The sequence below is a fragment of the Schistocerca gregaria genome, chromosome X (genome assembly GCF_023897955.1).
Source record: "Schistocerca gregaria isolate iqSchGreg1 chromosome X, iqSchGreg1.2, whole genome shotgun sequence".
Classification (NCBI taxonomy): Eukaryota; Metazoa; Arthropoda; class Insecta; order Orthoptera; family Acrididae; genus Schistocerca; species Schistocerca gregaria.
Window position 1 is genome coordinate 307007952 of NC_064931.1, and position 22303 is coordinate 307030254.

Genomic DNA, 22303 nt, shown 5'->3' on the forward strand with positions numbered 1-22303 from the left:
CTGGCCGAGGCCACAAGTCAACTAATAGTGAGGGGAAAAAAAGACACTCATGCAGCGGCATCCACCTGGGTCAGCAAAGAGCTGACAACAGTGCCAACCCAGACTCTGAATGACCAGTCATATAGGAACTCGTGAATAAAAATCAAGAGGAGGCCGTGAAAACACCACTCATGGAGCGTGATGAGAATGTGATGGCACCAAGCTGCGAGGTAGGCCTTACAAAGATTGAAGAAAACTGTGACAAGATGGCAGCGATGAGAAAATGCCTGCCGAGCTGCGGTTTCCAATTGAAGCAGACAATCTATCAGAGGCCATCCCTCCCAAAAGCTGCACTGTAAGAAAATAAAAAGGTCCCAAGAGTCAAGAACCCAACTCAGCCGATGAGTCACCACCCGTTCTAGTAACTTGCAGGGGACACTGGTCACACTGACTGGCCGGTAACTATCAAGAGACAATGGATCCTTGCCAGGTATTTGCATACAGAGCTGTGAGTAATAATTAATGGAATATTGGTAATCACTGTCTTACTAATAAATAATGTGTCTGAAACTTTCTGGGTTCTCCAGATCTCTCCACCATATATGACGACTCTTCATTATTCTTAAACCAAGTGTCAGCAATGATTAGTTTTTACCAGGCAGCTTCTTCTTTTAATCCATTCTCCCATTGCATGTCTTCTTACAATTTTTTTCTTCCCTCCCTTTTCCTTCTATAGAATTTCAGTTTCCTGTCACAGTTAAATTTTTGTCTCTCTTAATGAACTGACATTTCTTTTATCTCATTATACATCCATTCAGTCTCTCCATCATCTGCACAACTAATAGGCATATAAACTTTCAGTACTGTGTAACACATTGGTGTTTAATCTCTCTCGGCTAAGATAATGTTTTCACTATGTTCTTTATAGCATCGTACCCATATACCTATTTTCTTATTTGTTGTTACATCTACTGCAGCATTATACTTGATTGTTTGTTTGATCACACTGTCTTGACCTGATCAGAAGATCCTGCCACCACATGTCACTATCTCACACTATAATTTAAACCTATACATTTCCTTCTCTAAATTTTTAATCTAGCTAACTGATTTCAGGATTTAACATTCTGCACTGACTAATAGAATGTGAATTCTGTTTTTCCTTTTCAGTAGTCTCCACTCTCAGATCCGAATGTGGGACTATATTATCGCAACAGTCATTTACCCAAGAGTATGACATCATCATTACATCACTCAGTAGAGCTGTAGGTGGTACAATAAAAATTCAGTTTTGCATGACCATTTTTCTATATTTTAATTTTTTATGTGTGTTTACTCTATAATTGAGATGTTCAAAACAGTTTTTTTTTTTAATTACCTTTCACCTTTACTGAATGGCTGCCATTTTCATTTGTAAGCGTGCGGCGATGTTTCAGTTTAGAGATGTTAGCAAAAATATTAATATCTCTACACTAGGTTAAGTTACAACATTGCAATTGACATGATTATTTTAGAAAAGCATCCTCTACAACATTGTTTATTACACAAAATACCCTAAATTCAAAAATAACCAGTCAAAATGACCTCAAGTTTGATATCCAAATTTTTAAAAAGTCCACGTTTTAGGCCCAAAAATAACAAGCAAGGAGTGATTTATGAGAGTTTTTGCACAGAGCACAACTTAATCATAGCTAACACTTGGTTCAAGAATCATGAAAGAAGGTTGTATACATGGAAGAACCCTGGAGATACTGACAGGTTTCAAATATATTATATAATGGTAAGACAGAGATTTAGGAACCAGGTTTTAAATTGTAAGACATTTCCAGGGGCAGATGTGGACTCTGACCACAATCTATTGGTTATGAACTGTAGATTAAAACTGAAGAAACTGCAAAAAGGTGGGAATTTAAGGAGATGGGACTTGGATAAACTGACTAAACCAGAGGTTGTACAGTTTCAGTGAGAGCATAAGGGAACAATTGACAGGAATGGGGGAGAGAAATACAGTAGAAGACGAATGGGTAGCTCTGAGGAATGAAGTAGTGAAGGCAGCACAGGATCAAGTAGGTAAAAAGACAAGGGCTAGTAGAAATCCTTGGGTAACAGAAGAAATATTGAATTGATAAAAGGAGAAAATATAAAAATGCAGTAAATGAAGCACACAAAAACGAATACAAATGTCTCAAAAATGAGATCGACAGGAAGAGCAAAATGGCTAAGGAGGGATGGCTAGAGGACAAATGTAAGGATGTAGAAGCTTTTCTCACTAGGGGTACAATAGATACTGCCTATAGGAAAATTAAAGAGACCTTTGGAGAGAAGAGAACCACTTGTATGAATATCAAGAGCTCAGATGATAACCCTGTTCTAACCAAAGGGAAAGCAGAAAGGTGGAAGGAGTATATAGTGGGTCTATACAAAGGCGGTTTACTTGAGGACAATATTATGGAAATGGAAGAGGATGTGGACGAAGATGAAATGGGAGATATGATACGGCATGAAGAGTTTGACGAAGCACTGAAATATCTGAGTAGAAACAAGGCCCCAGGAGTAGACAACATTCCATTACAACTACTGACGGTCTTGGGAGAGCCAGTCCTGACAAAACTCTACCACCTGGTGAGCAAGATGTATAAGACAGGCGAAATACCTTCAGACTTCAAGAAGAATATAATAATTCCAATCCCAAAGAAAGCAGGTGTTGCCAGATGTGAAAATTACCGAACAATCAGTTTAATAAGCCACAGTTGCAAAATACTAACACGAATTCTTTACAGACGAATGGAAAAACTAGTGGAAGCCGACCTCGGGGAAGATCCGTTTGGATTCCGTAGAAATATTGAAACACGTGAGGCAATACTGACCTTACGACTTATCTTAGAAGCTAGATTAAGGAAATGCAAACCTACATTTCTAGCATTTGTAGACTTAGAGAAAGCTTTTGACAATGTTGACTGGAATACTCTCTTTCAAACTCTGAAGGTGGCAGGGGTAAAATACAGGGAGCGAAAGGCTATTTACAATTTGTACAGAAACTAGATTGCAGTTATAAGAGTCGAGGGGCATGAAAGGGAAGCAATGGTTGGGAAGGAAGTGAGACAGGGTTGTAGCCTATCCCCAATGTTATTTAATCTTTATATTGCGCAAGCAGTGAAAGACACAAAAGAAAAAATTGGTTTAGGTATTAAAATCCATGGAGAAGTAATAAAAACTTTGAGGTTCTCGGATGACATTGTAATTCTGTCAGAGACAGGAAAGGACTTGGAAGAGCAGTTTAATGGAATGGATAGTGTCTTGAAAGGAGGATGTAAGATGAACATCAACAAAAGCAAAACGAGGATAATGGAATGTAGTCGAATTAAGTCAGGTGATGCTGAGGGAATTAGATTAGGAAATGAGACACTTAAAGTTGTAAAGGAGTTTTGCTACTTGGGGAGCAAAATAACTGACGATGCTCGAAGTAGAGAGGATATAGAATGTAGACTGGCAATGGCAAGAAAAGCGTTTCTGAAGAAGAGAAATTTGTTAACATCGAGTATTGATTTAAGTGTGAGGGAGTCATTTCTTGAAGTATTTGTATGGAGTGTAGCCATGTATGGATGTGAAACATGGACAATAACTAGTTTAGACAAGAAGAGAATAGAAGCTTTCGAAATGTGGTGCTACAGAAGAATGCTGCAGATTAGATGGGTAGATCACATAACTAATGAGGAGGTATTGAATAGGATTGGGGAAAAGAGAAGTTTGTGGCACAACTTGACAAGAAGAAGGGACCGGTTTGTAGGACATGTTCTGAGGCATCAAGGGATCGCCAGTTTAGTATTGGAGGGCAATGTGAAGGGTAAAAATCGTAGAGGGAGACCAAGAGATGAATACACTAAGCAGATTCAGAAGGATGTAGGTTGCACTAGGTACTGGGAGATGAAGAACCTTGCACAGGATAGAGTAGTATGGAGAGCTGCATCAAACCAGTCTCGGGACTGACGACGACGACTACAACAACAACACCATTTTTTCCCTATAGTTATATATCATACACTACCAGCCTCATATAGAGCAAGAACAATTACAAATGTGTCCTCAATTTTTTATGAATTTTGAATATTTTCATTTTTTGTAGAGTTTGTGGTTAGTTATCTCAGGTGAGACTGGATATAAAAATATAATTTTTGCACAGTTTGCACACCCGTATGATAGCAACGTACAGTGAAAATTTCAACATTGATATCTGACTGTGAACAAAGATATGAATTTTTGAAAATGAGGAATAATTCACATTGCTCTACAACTGATCTTATGGCTGTTGCCTATTTAAATGGTTTATTGTTTCATTGTCATAAAATTTAATTGTGACATATATTTTGTTAACACTATCACACACTTTTGTCTGGGTTGCGACTTGTTTTTCTGCTTTCCCTGTATGTGATTCAGAACTTCAATATAGTGCCTCTTGAGACACCCATCACATCGGCTCCCTTAGTTACGGAAGCTTTCACCATATTTCCACCAACAATTTGCCCACATTTGAATTCATTTAACTCCAACATAATCCACTCACAACTATATGGAACACTTTTCCAACCACGGCTGACAGTTGCAATGTATTGAGGGCATTGCACAGGTGCCATTCATGGTCAAATAAAACAGCGCAACTTGCCCACTTGGCTACCATCTGTATTTATGTCCAGGCTTGCATTTCTTCCTTAGTTTCCATGTTTCTGTCCAACTTCTGTACGGTATTGGATTCTATGATCTATGGACATAAGTGATTCTGGTTTTTTTTTTTTAAAGACAATTTATGCTACTGGTACACTTCTTTTAATTGAACGTGAGCTGTGCTTTCTTCCAGCCACTGGGGTCAGTATTTTGTTCGAGTTGTTTACTGTATTTAATCATTAAAATGAGAGCTAACTTGGGTACAAATTCTGTGTAGAGCCTAGCAGGGATTCCATTGCATCATGGTGCCTTGTTTAGTAGTTAAAATTTCAGCTGTTTTTCTAAGTTGCTGACACTAATATTTCATCTTTGGAGTGATGTTTACACTGGGGCGGTATTTCTGCATCTTCCTTTGTAAATGTATCTTTCCCTTCCCCCTCCCCCTCTTTACCTCACACAAAGTGGCCGATAGAACATGTTTTTCAAACAGGTGTAACTTCACTGATTTTCATAAAGAAAAACAACAGTCACATCAAAACAATTCATAATAAATGCAGTTATGACACTCTATTTTAACTATGAAATATTACATTGAGTACTTATATTCTCTTAGCTGTACACAATGCTTGGCCTCTACTTCCCAGTTTTCGTTCCTTATTGACTCATAATCAGTATGAAGTTACTAGAAGCAATGATTTCACATATTCTTCCAAAACTTATGTCTACTTTGGACAAAACTGTCTTTGTGTAACTTCTGAATGAGCACCTTTCAGTGTGGATGGAACTTCACCTAATTTTGTAGTACATGCTGTGGTAAAGAAAAAATACAGATCTTAAGCTGAAGCACAATGGCTATTGGACTGCCACTGATTCTGAACCATCATTCTCACATTCCCAACACTTTTTGAAGACCAAACTGTACCAGGACAGCCAGCTGATTTTCTCTTCATAGTAGACCCAATAGTGTGAAATTAGTGAGTGCAATGTTACTATTAGGTATTATCTTTATGCTGCACAATATTAACCATCCAATGAAAAAGACATCGGGCAGTACTGCTTGAAATACAAACCAATGTGCATCACATTCCACTGTGCCATTTAATAAAACAATGTTCTCACCTAGTAACATCAGCGTATATAGTACTTGTGTAAAGGACCAACGTTACACCAAAAACACTTTTTTAATAATATGGTGTATCCCTTGACAGTCACAGACTTTTCCATGCTTTACACATAGAGGGACATCATCCTTAAAATCAATTATGGCACAGCTAAAAGTGTCATTTATTTTACAACACAAAACCCTCACTTTTATACATGAATCTTTACTCCACATTATAATGCCGCCCTTACAGAACCACCTTTCCATTGTCCAGGTAAGAAATTATTTAATGCCTTATCTAATTCACTGCAACCAGCAGAAACCTGAGATTTTACACACATCAGTAACAATACCATACTCCCGAAACTCAAGGCTACTTCTGATAAAAACTGAAGTTTGGAATCTGTCCCAAAAATGGCAAAAATTAAGCCATGTTGGAAAGAAATCATCAAACCAAGCAAAGCAGGGATCAAATGTTGTTATTCAAGGTCTTAGTTTGGTGGACTGTCATTTTTTCATGAATTCTTCAATGGAAAGTTTGTCATTCATACTGCTAACAGAGCAGTTTCTGAGAAATCTCTTCCTGAAACAATAAATATCTGGAATCACTGAACATGCATTTAGATATAAATTTCAAAGACAATGAATTCTACTTCATTATAATTATTTTAAAAATAAATTTAGTTTTGTATCTTACAGATTTTTTCCAACACCACTGGACAGGGAATTCCTTCCCAGTTCCATATTAGGTGCTTTCCAGCTTCTCAACATTGTTTAGACTAAGAAACTATCTTGTTTTAAGGACAGTTGCAAACAAATGCATGTGTCCTAGCTTATAAAAGTTCCAGGTTAGACAGGCATAACAGGACATCACAAATGCCAACTATTACTATGACCATCAATGAAGAAATTCAAAAAAGAGTTTTCTTTGCACTTTGCAGCAAGATTGCTCTGCAGACAAAATAAAACAATGTGGCAGATTAAGACCTGAACCTGAATTCTCACCTATTATGGGCCTTGCTCTAATCAATTTAACTATCGAGGCATAACTCAGAAGCAAGAATCTGACAGAAAATTCCACAATGAATAAAATCGTGTGTTGCCAAATGAAAGATTCACTCTGGAAAAAATCCTTAGGCTATGGGTACATCATTATCACCATAACCTCTCCACCAAGAGCACTGAAGCCACTGATGTATGCAAGAGTGTCTATGGAGATAAGAAACCAACAGAAATTTTCTGATTGTCTGAAGCTATGAGATAGATTGAGAGTCATACCTAAGTAGCTCAGTTGACAAAAATCGTTCTCCTTGAAAGACAAATCTCAGGTCCCAGTCCAGTGCAAAACTTTAACCTATCAACAAATTGTAAAGGAATACAAATTTATCTCCAAAAAAATGCAAAATATCTTAGCCTTCTGTCATCACCACAGAGTCGGAATTACACGATACTACTCATCTGTAATAAGAACATGTATCAACCCCTGACCAAAGTCGCAAGATGGCATCAAGTGTACATTGCAAGTTCAGAAGGCCCATAAATACAGTTAACAACTCTGGTGAAGAAAAGTGTCTGAGATGCAAAGAATTTTATATATACAGTGACACATAGTGTATATCGTGTATTATAATAACAAAAGAGGTGGACTCACATTAACTCTAAAACTGAAAACCATGTTGGCAGTCCATTGATACATTCTGAATGCTTTTCGCTTGACACAAGTGGTAAACACTGCTAATATGGAATAAAAATTTCAGCACTGGTCTTAGACCATCTACTTAAGATAGACTGGGAACACTGTAATATATATATAAAATCTTGGGCACCCTGATCATTACTGTCCGGTAATAAAGCTAAAAACAAGCTTGGTAAAACCCAAAAAAACTGAACGCCTACAGATTGCCTCAGACCATAAAATACATATTTTTTGTAGAGCAATGGTAAATTGAATCTGGGATGAAGTGTGTATGAAAAACAACATAGATGCTAAGTTGTCTAAATCCTGCACACTGTTTAATTTTTGAGGAGGCATTTTCAAAAATAGCCACTTCAACAGCATCAGCTGAGGAAAATAGATGGCTAGCTGCGGGTATTAGAAAGTCCTCCAAGCAAATTTAAAATTCTCAGTTCTTTGCAAATGCACAATATATAAATCACTATCACAGGTACAAAATGATATACAGGAAGGTACCACTTGCTTTTTAAAAAAATATTCAATGACAAAATAATATATAAAACACAAAATAAAAGCAAAGTAGCATGGGATGTTATGAAACCAGAAAAGACAAACAGAAGTATAGTGACATACAAATCAAAGATGGTAGTAGAGTAATAGAAGATCTTCAGGAGTCGACAAATCTTATAAATGAGTGTTTTTCTGGTATTGCACAGAAGCTGCAACAAAACCTTTCTTAAAAACATGTAGCACCCACAATGAATTGCACTGCAAGCACAATTCTGTTTCCCTGAAACACAGCTTGAAGTCAGGAAGACAACATATCAATTAAAAAAATAAGTAGTCAGCAGGAATAGTTGAGGTTCCAGCCTCTGTTCTGAAGGCATACATTTACAGCGAACAAACCTCGTTAACAAAAATACTGTGTGTGTCCTTTAGCTTACATATTTTTCCTGAGAATCTACAGCATGAAACACGAGTTTGGTTCATACTAAAAAAAGGTTATGCAGAGTATAGAAAACTACAGGTCACTTTCACTATTGTCAGTGTTTTCAGAAACAGTGGAATCAATCATGAAAGATAGACTAATGAGTTACATGTATAACTGCAACACACCTAAAGAAGCACAGTTTGTTCTGGGAGAAGTACAATATCAGCCATAACAGAGTACACAAAAGTAGTATGTGAAGCTTTGGACAAGGATGACTATCACAGGCATATTATTAGACTTATCCATGCCTTTTGAGATTGTTGATCATGTATGGTCTTCAGTCCCAAAACTGGTTTGACATAGATCTCCATGCAAGTCTACCCATGAAAGTCTCTCCATCTCCAAATAACTAATCCAACCTAGACACACACACACACACACACACACACACACACACACACACACACACACACACCAAACTGGTAAATCCTTGATTCCTCAGAACATGTATCAACTGGTGCGTTTTTGTAATCAAGTTGGGCCCTAAATTTATTTATTCCTCAATTCAATACAGCACCTACTCATTAGTTACATGATCTACAAATCTAATCTTCAGTATTCTTCCGTAAGGTAGCATCCATTTCAAAAGCTTCTATTCTGTTCTTGTCTGAACTGCTTATCATTCATGTTTTACTTTTGTACAAGGCTACACTCTGGACAAATACCTTCAGAAAAGACACCCTAACACTTCAATTTATATTCAATGTTAACAGAGTACTGTGTTTGAGAAATGCTTTACTTTTATTTTTATGCACTTTCTGCTTCTCTATCATTAGTTATTTTTCTGCCCAAATATTCAGTTGGTGCCTAAGTCCGTACCATTTTTCCATAAATTTAATAAACACAACAGATAAACATAACAGAGACTTTAGTCGTCAATAATATTTTCTCCTTCACTATTTACTACACTCTGCCAACACTGGTGTAACTTTTTAATTCCATGACTGTAGAAATCATGTGGTTTTGAGGTGAAGAACTCGTCAAGCCAAGTTCAAAGTCAATTTTCATCCAGAAAGAAAGTTCCTTGAAGGTTATTTGATAGAGTGGAAAAGGTGAAAATCTGAGGGTGCACATACAGGTGAATAACATGGGTGCAAACAATTTCCCAATCCAACTCTTTATTGGGTTTTCTGTTGGTCTAGCAGCATGCAGGTGGGTGTTATCACAGAGTAGCATCACTTCACGCAGTCTTCCTGGTCATTGTCCTTGTATTGTGTCTGCAAGACATATGAGCTGTTGACAATAAATGTCAGCACTGATGGTTACATCTCCGGTAAGCAATTCATAGTACACAACATTGTTGCTGCTCCACCAGATGCTTAACATTACCTTTTATGGATGTACGCAGATCTTTGTATGGGAAGTTGCTGCTTTGTTTGGGCTCAACCATTCCTTTCTTTTCCTTATGTTAGCATAAAGCCACCGTGTCTCATCACCAGTAATGATACATGATAGGAATAGTCAGTGTTGTTCAGGAGCCAACTGATGACGAGCAAGCAGCCACCCGCTGATTACTGTGATTTTGGCTTAGAGCATACGACAACTATACACCCAATTTTTGAATCTTATTCAGTGCATGCAAATGTCACATAACAGCAGAATGATCACAGTTCACTACATTTGCAAGTTCTCGTGTACACTGATGAGGATCAATGCATCTAAATGATCCTCATCAAACACCAAAAGTCTTCCTGAACATGGAGAGCCACTACTGTCAAAACAATTTTCTTGCCATGCTCTATCCAATGGCATTATCTCCACACACAGTGTAAAAGTTTCTCACTCCCCTCTACTGAACTCAAACAGAAGAATATGTCAGACATGTTCTGATTTCTCCATTTGGCACTCCATTTCCTAGTGTCTAACAACTCCACTCACTATGATAAAATGACAATATGTAAACTCAATCGTGAAATACAAACAAAAAGTTACGATTGAAAAATAAACCCATAGCAACTGGAATACCAACATGGGGGGTGGGGAGGGGGGAGACCACACTATGAACTTCTGCACCAACCTAATAGCAAGACTCATTATTGCTCTCGTATATCCTTCAACATCACCCGATTTAATTTGATTATGTTCCATTACCCTTGTCTTACTTCTGTTGACACTCATACACTCATCTCATAACCTCTCTTCTAGACACTATCCATACAGTTCAACTGCTCTACGATGTCCTTTCCTATCTTCTCTGACAGAATCAAAATATCATTGGCAAACGTCAAACTTTTTATTTCTTCTCCCTGAACATCACTTTCTTCCCCAGATTTTTCTTTGGTTTCCTTTACTGCTTGCTCAATGTACAAATTGAATAACATGGGGGGATTACAACTCTCTCTTACTCCCTTCTCAACTACTGTTTTCCTTGTTGCAGTCTGGTTTCAACACAAGTTGTTAAAAACACCTTTGTTATCTATTTTATCTATGCTACTTTCAGAATTTTGAAGAGTACATTCCACTCAGAGTTGCCAAAAGCTCTCTCTAATGTTACAAATGTACACTTGCCTTTCTTTAACCAACTTCTAGGATAAGTCCTAGGATCAATATTGCCTCATATGTTCCTACATTTCTTCAGAACCAAAACTGATTTTCTCCAGAGTCAACTACTACCAGTTTTTTCCATTCTTTTGTAATTTGTATTAGTATTTTCCAACAATGACTTAAACTGATAATTAAGTCATATTCACACATCAGCTTCTGCTTTCTTTACAACTGGATTTATTACATTCTTCTTGACCTCCGAGGTTTTTTAACCTGTGTCATTGGGGCTTTGTTTCCTCTAACCTTTCAGCACTCTGTCAAATTCTTCTCCCAGTATCCTATCTCCCATCTCATTTTCCTCTACTTATTCTTTCCTTTCTACAATAGTGTCTTCAAGCTCATTTCCCTTGTAGAGCATCTCTACATATTACTTTCAGTTGGTATTTATCTTTCCCCTAGTTACACGCAATTCTACAGATTTTTATGTGCCCTCGAGCCATTCTTGCTTAGCAATTTTGCACTTCCTGCCAATCCCACTTTTAGAGGATAAATAATAAATTGGAAATAATAAATTGCCTGAAGAGATGAAAAATATTACTACAGCACACATATTTAAAAAGGCAGCTAAAACATACTTCGCAAGTAATGTGAAGGCTATTAAAGATTAATTAGAGGACTCAGAGCAGAGGTTAATAACGAAAGAAGACAACTACAGACCTTGTCACATTACAATACATAATCACTGTGTGATGCTCTTAGAAGCACATGTGCCAAAATCTATAGGGCATGAGTTCAACATCTTACTCACCAGGAAGTGATGACAACTCAGTTTTCCAGATGGATTTGATGGGAGGACATGTAAATGTTTATGTCCCTCATCCTGGAGTTACCAGTGAGCAGCCATTGTGTGTGCGGTGGTACGGTGCAAACTGTGTTTTACATTATATGACAGGTGGTGCAAATTGTGTATGACAAAAAGAGCACTGTATAATTGGGACCAACTGTATGAAGGTGTGCACTTGGTAAGACACTGACTTCGTATTCAGGAGGATGGAGTTTGCTCTCTCCCGATTTAGCTTTTCTGAGGTTTTGCTATAATATGTCGGGCAAATGTCAGGACGGTTCTTTCCGTAAGCTGATCACCTGTCCTATCCTCAAAGAACATACATACATATTTCACATGTACATTTCTTGGCTCTAATTATTTTCACTGTATTATGATGAAAAATCTGTATTATTGTGAGATAATTCCTGGATGAACGAACAGGTAAAAAATAAAAAGGTAACTGATGATAGTCCATTTATTAATGAGTACATATGTTTCAACAAGCTGACACATACTTTGAAAAGTTGTGAAACACAACTGTTCCAAAGGAAGTTAAAAGTTTTTCTAGAAAATAAGTGTTTGTCCTCACTCAATGGATTCTAAGCAACACACAATACAGGAGTGTCCCAGAAATTTTGCAACACACTTCTACAGGTGTTGGAGGTCTAACATAAGGACTGAGAAATGCATAGCAACCCTACGGCCACAAATGTCAGGGGTAAGTGGCCACAGACGTCAAAGAAACAAGAGTATTTCAATTGAAACCTTTATTGGACATCATGAGTACACATGATGTACGACATGAATACACCTCTAATACTACAACAGATTCTCGAAGTTTGCACTACCAGATGCCACGCATGCCAGACACAAAAGGAATATTGACTGACACACGCACTTAAACACATCAGGAGATTCTTTGACTGTAGCAGCTGCACAGATGATTTTTCTGATGATATTCGTTTCAGACTCAACAGGATCACAATACATAAAACTTCATGGCTCCCCACAGAAAGATATAAGCACTCAATAAATCCAGCAAGCATGAGGGCCACGATGCCAGTCCACCACACCCAATCAATTGAAGCAGGAATGACTTGTTCAAATGCCCATGAACAGCCAGTTCAAAATGAACAGGCTCCTCATCTTGTTGGAACCACATGCTGTGTCTCACATTTGATGGAACATCTTCAAGTAAGTGGCATTCCCCGCCAGGACTCTCATCTACAGCAACACCTAGCTATGTACAACAACATTTATGGACTTTGGCTGCTATGATTCTCAATCATTATGCTGTGTCCCATCAGCCCTAGAAGTTTGTCGCAAAATTCCTAAGACACCGTGTATATTAAGACGAATGTATGGACCACTACTAAACGTATACATCATTTATATTTATTACAATGGCATCACTGTTTAATTTAAGCATGATGTTTGCAAAAGTTGGGCCACACAAAGAAGGCTACATCAAAAATATTAAATAAATAAGTATGGGAAACAAAAAGGGCTATAACTGAGGTAAAATATGGTTGAATTGCAAAAGCTTACCTATTTGTGCGAGTCAATACAACATTTAACCGCCCAGGAAGAGGTCGAAATTTTTCTGGTATAGACTCCCATGTCTTCCTTCCCATAACAACAGCATTTTTCTTCAGTGGATCGGTGGTACTCTTTGTCATTCTTGAAAAATATGCCAGCTCCTTCCTGCACAAAAGAATATTTTTATTCATTTCAGTGATTCTGCTTTTCAACATAATGTAGCAATCGCACTTTCTACGTCCAAAAGTGATAAATTTAAATTACAATATACATATTTTGTGCTTTTGAACTATGTTCATATGTACTCAACATTAAATTATGGAACTATGTGCACTATCTTCCATAGAAGTTTAGATGATATTTAATATAAACTGAATTAGAACTCTAGTTGTACAGAGATGTTTAAAATACAGAGTAATTTACCACGGTGACCAAGTACCTGACAAACTTCAAACATCTGTTTTAGTTTGTGATGTGTGTTTCAATGAATAGAAACATTACATTTGTTTACCATCATGAGAAACTTTGGTATTGCTTGATTTAGCATTGCCCACAAGTCACTAAAGTTTGCTATGTGTTAAACAGGATTGAGTTCATGTGACCTCAGCTTAATGAGAGTGTTCCTCGAACCATTCTAACATTGTTCAGCTATGACTGGGTGCTGCACAGTCTTGCTGAAAGTACAAGTAACCTGAAAAGCACTGCAGGTGAACATGAACAAATGGCTGCATAAATATGATTGAAGGCTCCTGTATCGTTCACATGTGAGTGACAAAAAACCCTGTTGCAACCCATGTAAACATTCACCACAGAAAACCACCACCACCTGCTGAACAGTGAGCTGCTTGTAACAAGATGTGAAGTTTTCAATTAACTCAAAACCTGCAACTGGCTAGTACAAACACAAAATGAAGCTCATCAGTCTGGGGGCCATTTCTCAATGGTAAGGATTTCCAATTGCACTATGCCTGCACCCTTTGTAATCTCTATGCCAAATAACATGCAGTTAGCAGAGGTACACATGTGGGTCAATCGCTTCTGTACTCCGCAGCAAGGTAGTTTTTCTGGATGGCACTGTCGCTCATTGGTTGTTGTTCAGAATGGAAATATGGACTGGTAAAGCTGCATCATGGCCCATCTATTTGGTCTTACAACAGAGTGACCTCAGTCATGAATGCAGTGCTACACACAGCAGCTGACTGACGGAGTAGAATCCCTCAAATCAAGGTACTCAAACAACACAAATTACACAGTGACAAATACAAACAGAGTGCTTCCACAAGCATGATGATAACAGCACCCCCCCCCCCCCCCTGCCAGCACCCACATCTAGTCACAATACCATATTCTTTTACTCTGTATCTTACCAATCCTTTGCTCAAATGCCATAGCATTTGCTGAAAAAAGTATATTTACAGTCTACCTCTGTCTTACGTTGCATGATGCAGTTTCTACCTGCGTAATGAATTATTGGTAGTGAACATGATGAGTTGTCATATTTGTGGTGAAATTCATTGGCTTTACCAACGCTCAACCAAACTGTCACATTCCAGCCTAACCTCAGCCTTCGCTACAGGTCAGTCTGTCACCATATCAAGTTTTCTTCCCACAATCTGTATTGAATACAAATATAGTCAAGCACTTCCCATCATGTATCATACAGTACGCCGTAAATGTATTTTAGCCCATTTGCCTGTACAGTGTCTGATGACTTTCCAATGACATGACATTACTGGACATGGCAGCAGAAGTTCTCTTCCATCAACAGAGCAGTTATCTGTAATTCAAGGGATCATGAGTATATTCACGATGACTATCTCAACACCATGTATCAACCCTTTAGGGTACTCCTAGTGAGCTGTTTTTGCCCCCTCCGCAGATTCTTCTTCCACCTTTAAGATCTGTAATTGCACAAGTCTTGCACCTTCATTATTTGCTACATATAAAGTAAATCTCTGGCGTATAATAACAGAGGTATACTAATTCCTGCACAAATAATATTAGACTGGGAAGTAAAATTAATACTATTTTGTGCATGTAATTATGCTGACAGGCCAAACACACATATGGTTCCTGAAGTGGTGCAGCAGCCTTTTCAGTAGTTGCGGTAGCAACAGTCTAAATGATTGACTGACCTGGCTTTGTAACATCAGCCAAAAGTGCCTTGCTGCACTGGTACTGTGAACAACTGAAAGCATGGGGAAACTACAGCCATAATTTTTCCAAAGAAGATGCAGCTCTACTGCATGGTTAAATGATGAAGGCATCCTCAATTGTAAAATATTCTAGAGGTAAAACAATCCCCCATTCAGATCTTCGGGCGAGGACTACTCTGGAGTATATCATCATCAGGAGAAATAAAACTGGCATTCCACAGACTGGACCATGGATCTCCGCTCCTTTAATCGAGCAGGAAGGTTAGAAAATTTAAGAAGGGAAATGCATACGTTGAAGTTGGATATAGTGGGAATTAGTGAAGTTCAGTGGCAATAGGAACAAGACTTCTGGTGAAATGAATAAAGTGTTATAAATACAAAATAAAATAGGCAATGCAAAAGTAGATTTAATAACAGATAAGAAAATAGGAATACAGGTAAGCTACTATGAACAGCACAGCAAACGCATTATTGTAGACAAGATAGAAACAAATCCCACACCCACCACAGTAGTATAAGTTTATATGCCAACTAGTTCAACAGATGATGAAGAGATTGAGAAGTGTATGATGAGATGAAAGAAATCATTCAAATAGTTAAGGGGGATGAAAATTTAATTGTGATGGAGCTGGAATTTGATAATAGGAAAATGATGAGAAAGAAAAGTAGTAAGTGAATATGGAATAGGTAAAGGAATGAAAGAAAAAGCTGCCTGGCAGAATTTTTCAAAGGGCATAATATTAATCATCCCAAACACTAATTTTTAAAGTCATGAAAGAAGGCTGCATATGTGGAAGCGATCTGGAGACACCACTGATTATACATTTAACAGCAAGGCAGATATTTCAGAAACATATTTTAAATTGTAAGACATTTCCTGGGGCAGATGTGGACTCTGATCACAATTTATTGGTAATGAACTACAGATCGAACCTAATGAAATTGCAAAAACTTAGGAAATTAAGATGGGACCTGGATATGTTGAAATAATAAGGGGTTGTTGAGAGTTTCAGGAGGAGCATTAGGCAATGAATGACAGGGGAAATGAATACAGCAGAAAACAAATGGGTAACTCTTGAGATATGAAATAGTGAAGGCAGGAGAGGATCAAATAGGTTACAAAACAAGGCCTAGGAGAAATCTTTGGATAAAACAAAATACACTGATGTTTATTAATGAAAGAAGAAAGTATAAACACGCAGCAAATGAAGCATGTAAAAGAGGATACAAACATTTAAAAAAATGAAATTGATACGAAGTGCAGAATGGCTAAGCAGGAATCGCAAGAGGACAAATCTAAGAATGTAGAAGCCTATTTCACTAGGGGGAAAAACAGACACTACCTGCACCAAAATACCTTTGGAGAAAAGAGAAGCAGCTGTATGAATATCACATGCTCAGGTGAAAAACCAGTCCCAAGCAAAGAAGGGAAAGCTGAAAGGTGGAAGGAGTATCTACATGGTCTACACAGGGGAGGTCAACTTGAAGGCAGTGTTATAAAACTAGAATATGATGCACATGAGGATGAGATGGGTGATATGATAGTGTGAGAAGAATCTAGTATAGCAGTGAAAGAACTACGTTGAAACAAGGATCCACAAGCAGACAACATTTCGTCTGAACTACTGATGCTGATAGGTTAAGGAAAGGCAAATCTACATGAGTAAATTTGTAGACTTGGAGAAAACTTGACAATGTCGACTGGAGTATACTCTTTGAAATTCTGAAGATAGCAAGAGTAAAATACATGGAGCAAAGGGCTATTTACAACTTCTCTAGAAATCAGACTGTAGTTATAAAGAGTCAAGGGGGATGAAAGGGAAACAGTGATTGAGAAGGGAGTGGGACACAGTTGTAGCATATCCTTGACATTATTCAATATGCAAGCAGTAAAAGAAACCAAAGAAAAATTTAGAGTAGGAATTAAAGTTCAAGGAGAAGAAATAAAACTTTGAGGTTTGCCAATGAAATAGTAATTATGTCAGAGAGCAAAGGACTTGGAAGAGCAGTTGAACAGAATGGATAGTGTCTTGATGACACAAGATGAATGTCAACAAAAGCAAAACAAAGATAATTGAATGTAGCCAAATTAAATCAGTTGATGTTAAGGGAATTAGCTGAGGGAACAAGACACTTAAAGCAGTAAATGGGTTCTGCAATTTGGGCAGCAAAATAATTTATGATGGCTGAAAAGTAAAGAGATATAAAATGTAGACTCACAATGGAAAGAACCATTTCTGATGGAGAGCAATTAGTTCACATCGAATACAGACTTAAAGAGTCTGGAAGATATTTTTGAAAGCACGTGTCAGGAATGCAGCCTTGTATGGAAGTCAAACGTGGATGACAAACAGTTTAGACATAAGGAGAATAGAAACTTTTGACATGTGATGCAAAACAAAACTGCTGAAAATTATATGTGTAACTTAACTAATGAGGAGGTACTGAATGGAATTGAGGAGAAACAAAATTTGTGTTGCAACCTGTTTAGAAGGAATCGGATGGCAGGACACATTCTGAGACATCAAGTTATCACTGGAGGGAAGATACAGTGTGTGTGTGTGTGTGTGTGTGTGTGTGTGTGTGTGTGTGTGTGTGTGTGTGTGTGTGTAAGGGGGTGGGGGAGGGGGAGCAAAAAATCACAGAGGAAAATCAAAGAGATGAATACAGTAACGCAAATTCAGAAGGATGTAGATTGCTGTAGTTATTCCGGGATGAGGCTTGTAGAGGCTGTAGGAGTCTGAAGAGCTGCATCAGACTAGTCTTTGCACTGAGGAATACAACAACAAATTCAGCAGCAATTACAGAACCGTGTGGAAACTCAGAGCTGGCACATTTCTTGTAGTTGAAATGCAGAAACTAAATACACTTCACTGTAATGCTGAAAAGAACATCCTAACCTGTGTCTTGAATACTCGAGGAAATGTATTATTTAACAAACAAAAAATATCATCATCCTAGCTGCTCCATATCGAAGAATTGATCTTCATCCCAATATTACGTATTCCAGAATTTTAATATTTATTACTGCCACTTTCGTCACTCACATGTCTGTACAAAACGTACTTGCATGATGTATTCCAGAATTTTAATATTTATTACTGCCACTTTCGTCACTCACATGTCTGTACAAAACGTACTTGCATGATGTATGTGTAACTGCTCCTGGGAAAACTAACAACTTAATTACTTGTGAAAGAATTATTACATATAGCACCCTGATTCGTAAAGTACAGTACAGTTTATTGGACCTTAACAGATTCAAAAAAAGTTTGGGTCTCATTATCGGTGTTCACCATTTTTATGTTAAAATCACCACATACGGGATCCATAGTTTCATGCATTATTATTTTTGTGTCTAATAATCCTTTTTTTTTTTTTTTCAAAAAATGTGTCCATATCGCCACTACATGAGCCGTGCAGGCCCACAGTGATACATGTACACACCTACAAAATTTTCCCTACGGTTACTGAAACTGACAAAACATAAAATGATCCGGGCGGTGTGGTAATCCAATGTTTATTAACCCAAAACACATATAATTATATTAACGATAATCCAAATAGAAAAAAACTTGCCTTAGGTTCCAAGGTAATTTACCACCAATCCCTATTCCGTTATTATTAGCAACTGCCACGATTATATTGCACTTCATTTATGTTACTTCTTAAACACTATCTAGTATCTACGTACAATCAGTTTTGTTACTCTTCACTAGCTTTACCGACAACATAAAACCAAAACAAACAATATTATATTCCCGCTCAAATAACCACAGGGTAGAAATATCTTAGAAGTAAACCATAGTTATAAATCAAGAAAGCATCTTAGTATCGATCGGTTGCGCTCGGGTTTGCAGCTAGTGGGGCTTACCGGTTGCAGGCAGTGACGGTTACAATAGTCTCCTGTGTTCAGTTCGCGTGTTTTGGTTATTGTGCGTTTGTTTATATTAATACAACTTTCATTTGGAAATTGGAAAAATATAGTTGCAATATGTACACTGCAACATAGGGCAGTAATAAAAGATTATAGACCAATTCGCACTGGCAGTCACATCAAAACATTTTGCAATGCATTTCAAATAGCGGCATTCACACTGGCCGTCCCTTCATGTTACGTCACGGCACCGTCAAGGTTTATAGTAGTGAGCAAGAAATTGCGAGAAGCTAAACTGCGATTTCAGTCACAACTAGGAGACCCAAGTAGCCCTTAACGTCCAACGCTGTGGGCCATCTGTTGGTCGAATTTCGTAATTCTTCCTGTGAATCTACTGCTTAGCTGCGATTTCCTTGACAAGCCGCAAGTAGCAACTAAAAAGCAGTTAACATTCAACGCCTTGTGCCATCTGACGGCCTAAGTTCGTACTGCTGTTTTTATTTGTGACACGATATCGAGCCTAACTGCGATTTCCGTCACTAGTAGCAGCTAGAAATCGCAAGCAGCAACTAAAAAGCGCAGTTAACATTAGATGCAGTATACCATCTGTTGTCCTACGTTCGTACTTCGCTCTAAGAACTGTATGTCTTACGATATGTATGTATTATATGCTTGTGGTCGAAGAAATGAACCTAGAAGATAATTTGCTCTGACAAGGAGAAGGCACGACTGTGGGGTCAGGGATTTGTCCGAAACATTGTGTGGTGAAAGAGGACCCCTAACACCTCATGTGGTTAAAATATTAGGAGGCACTACTCGGAAAACACCGAGAAAAATCGATCCAAAGTTTCTAAGGTGCGTTATGACTATAAAATGTTAATCCATTGCCGAGCCGCTGTCTGACCTAGATGGTCAGGCTCGCACATTTACGCAAAATATCTCGGGTTCGACTCCTCCTCTGGCACTTTTTTTCTGTTTCATTTTCGTTTGTTATTCCACCAATTCTCCAAAAAGTTTCTCAAACCTACATTATTTTAGCTCAAGAACGTAAAAGTTTTTCATTCACTGAAAAATATTCGTGCGCGTTGTTCTATTTTGTTTTATGGGCTTTCAAGGTTTAAAGGGATTTTGTAAGAGTCCCCTGGGGATTATAACGGTCATCTGCGCATAGGAGCTGGCCGTAATAGCCGAGCGGTTCTATGCGCTACAGTCCGGAACAGTGCGACCGCTACGGTCGCATGTTCGAATCCTGCCTCGGGCATGGATGTGTGTGATGTCCTTAGGTTGGTTAGGTTTAAGTAGTTCTAAGTTCTAGGGGACTGATGACCTTAGAAGTTAAGACCCATAGTGCTCAGGGCCATTTTAACTTTTTTTTGCCCACAGGACTGTGCGCGAATCGTGAGAAGTAAACGGCAGTTTGATTTTCGATTTCGTCGTGAACAGACGTGCCTGTTTCAAATTTCAGCCTCTTATTCCGATTCGAGGTTAAACATGTCGACTGAAGAAGTTTCTGGCACATTTGGAATAGGAGAAGAAATTCCTGAAGAATCCATTCATAGTGATCTATCAAAATTACGACTGAAGGACGCAGTGGTGTATTATGAAAAGCTGTTGACGGAAAATAATTTAATTGCATCAACATCTTCGGAAGAAATCTCCTGCGATGCTATGTTATTGGCCGAAGAACTTTATAATAATACACTGGGGAGAGTAAATATTTACTTCTCATTGACTATTGGGGAGGTCAAACGAATCCGGAGAGATATGATGCAATTTTTCAAGATGACGAAAATATGCCTTCTTGATCTGTAAAAGTCATACCTCCAAAATGCACTTGTTTGGTGCAACCTTGTGATATTTACTTTTACAGCAAGTTAAAAATTTCATAAAGCACTTGCAAAATTGCAGCGCCTTGTTACAGGAGAATCGTGACTTTAATCCCCTGGAAGATTGTATAAAAATTCATTATATGATTCACATTCAATTAACGTCACCAGTATTCTGAGACATGATTTAGTATGCCTGGTTTGCCTCAAAATTATCAGAAGCTCAAAACATTTTCGTAACGTTAATGGGGCATGTTTTTGTACAGATTTATTGCAAACGCCCTGTGACTATAAAAAATCCGCTTTTATATGTTGCACAAGATGTCGCAAAAATTATTGTTTTGCTTGTTTTTACGATAATTATTATATGTATAAAAATTGAATGTTTCCCAATAGACTTTCTTATTCTGATTAAAAACCCAATGTTTCTCTTCATATACTTTACCATGAAAAATGGAAAACCTACCGCCATGAATTGTGTTGTTGGATAAAAAGCAAATAACTTTTTATTCAATAATGTAACTAATTTGTTAAAGACGATGTAGGTTTCAGAAACTTTCTGAATAATTGGTGAAATAACAAAAGAAAATGAAACAGAAGAAAAAAAAGTGCCAGAGGAGGAATCGAACCCAAGATCTATGGCGTAAGAAACCCAATCGCTAGCCATCTTCTTTTTTTTATTTTTATTTTTTTAATCTCATTTTGTTCGCTTTTGTTCGTTGTATCTGTTCGCGGCGGACGTCGTATGACAACCGTTTAAGTTCGTTGTTGATCGATTAACTCAGTTTTTTTTAATTACAGACGGCACGTAACCCTCTGACCGAACACGCTGAGCTACCGTGCCGGCAGAATCTAGGCCAGACGGCAGATCGGCAGTGCACTAACATTTTATACTCATAACGCACCTAAGAAACTTTGGATCGATTTTTCCCGGGATTTTCCGGGTAGTGGGTCATAATATTTTAACCACCTGAGGTTAACGTTAGGGGTCTTCTTTCACCACACCAAATTTCGGGCAAATCCCCGACCCCATGGTCGTGCCGTCTCCTCGTGAGAAAAATTTTAGTCTCTGTTGAGAATTGGCGCCGCCGAGGAACATCAAGGCCGAATAAAGGTTGTGATAATATATAGACCAATATCGCGGCTTGGAATTACTGTGTTATATTGTGATACATTCTTCATCATAAAA

General features: G+C 37.9%; 1 protein-coding gene across 3 annotated transcripts in view; it reads right to left on the minus strand.

The window, feature by feature from the left end:
• LOC126297511 (dihydrofolate reductase-like) overlaps nt 1–19656 on the minus strand; it is a 119564-nt gene extending 99908 nt beyond the window's left edge. The window contains exons 1-2 of one of the 3 annotated variants that reach the window (XM_049988396.1): nt 19286–19656; nt 13265–13420 (exon numbers count right to left, since the gene is read on the minus strand). In XM_049988396.1, the coding sequence (XP_049844353.1) occupies nt 13265–13395 (131 nt within the window). In that variant the 5' untranslated portion in view covers nt 13396–13420; nt 19286–19656. Of the gene's footprint in view, nt 1–13264; nt 13421–18990; nt 19228–19285 lie in introns of those variants that run through there. The other 2 variants (XM_049988394.1, XM_049988395.1) reach the window with 2 other exon arrangements.
• Between the last annotated feature and the right edge of the window lie 2647 nt (nt 19657–22303).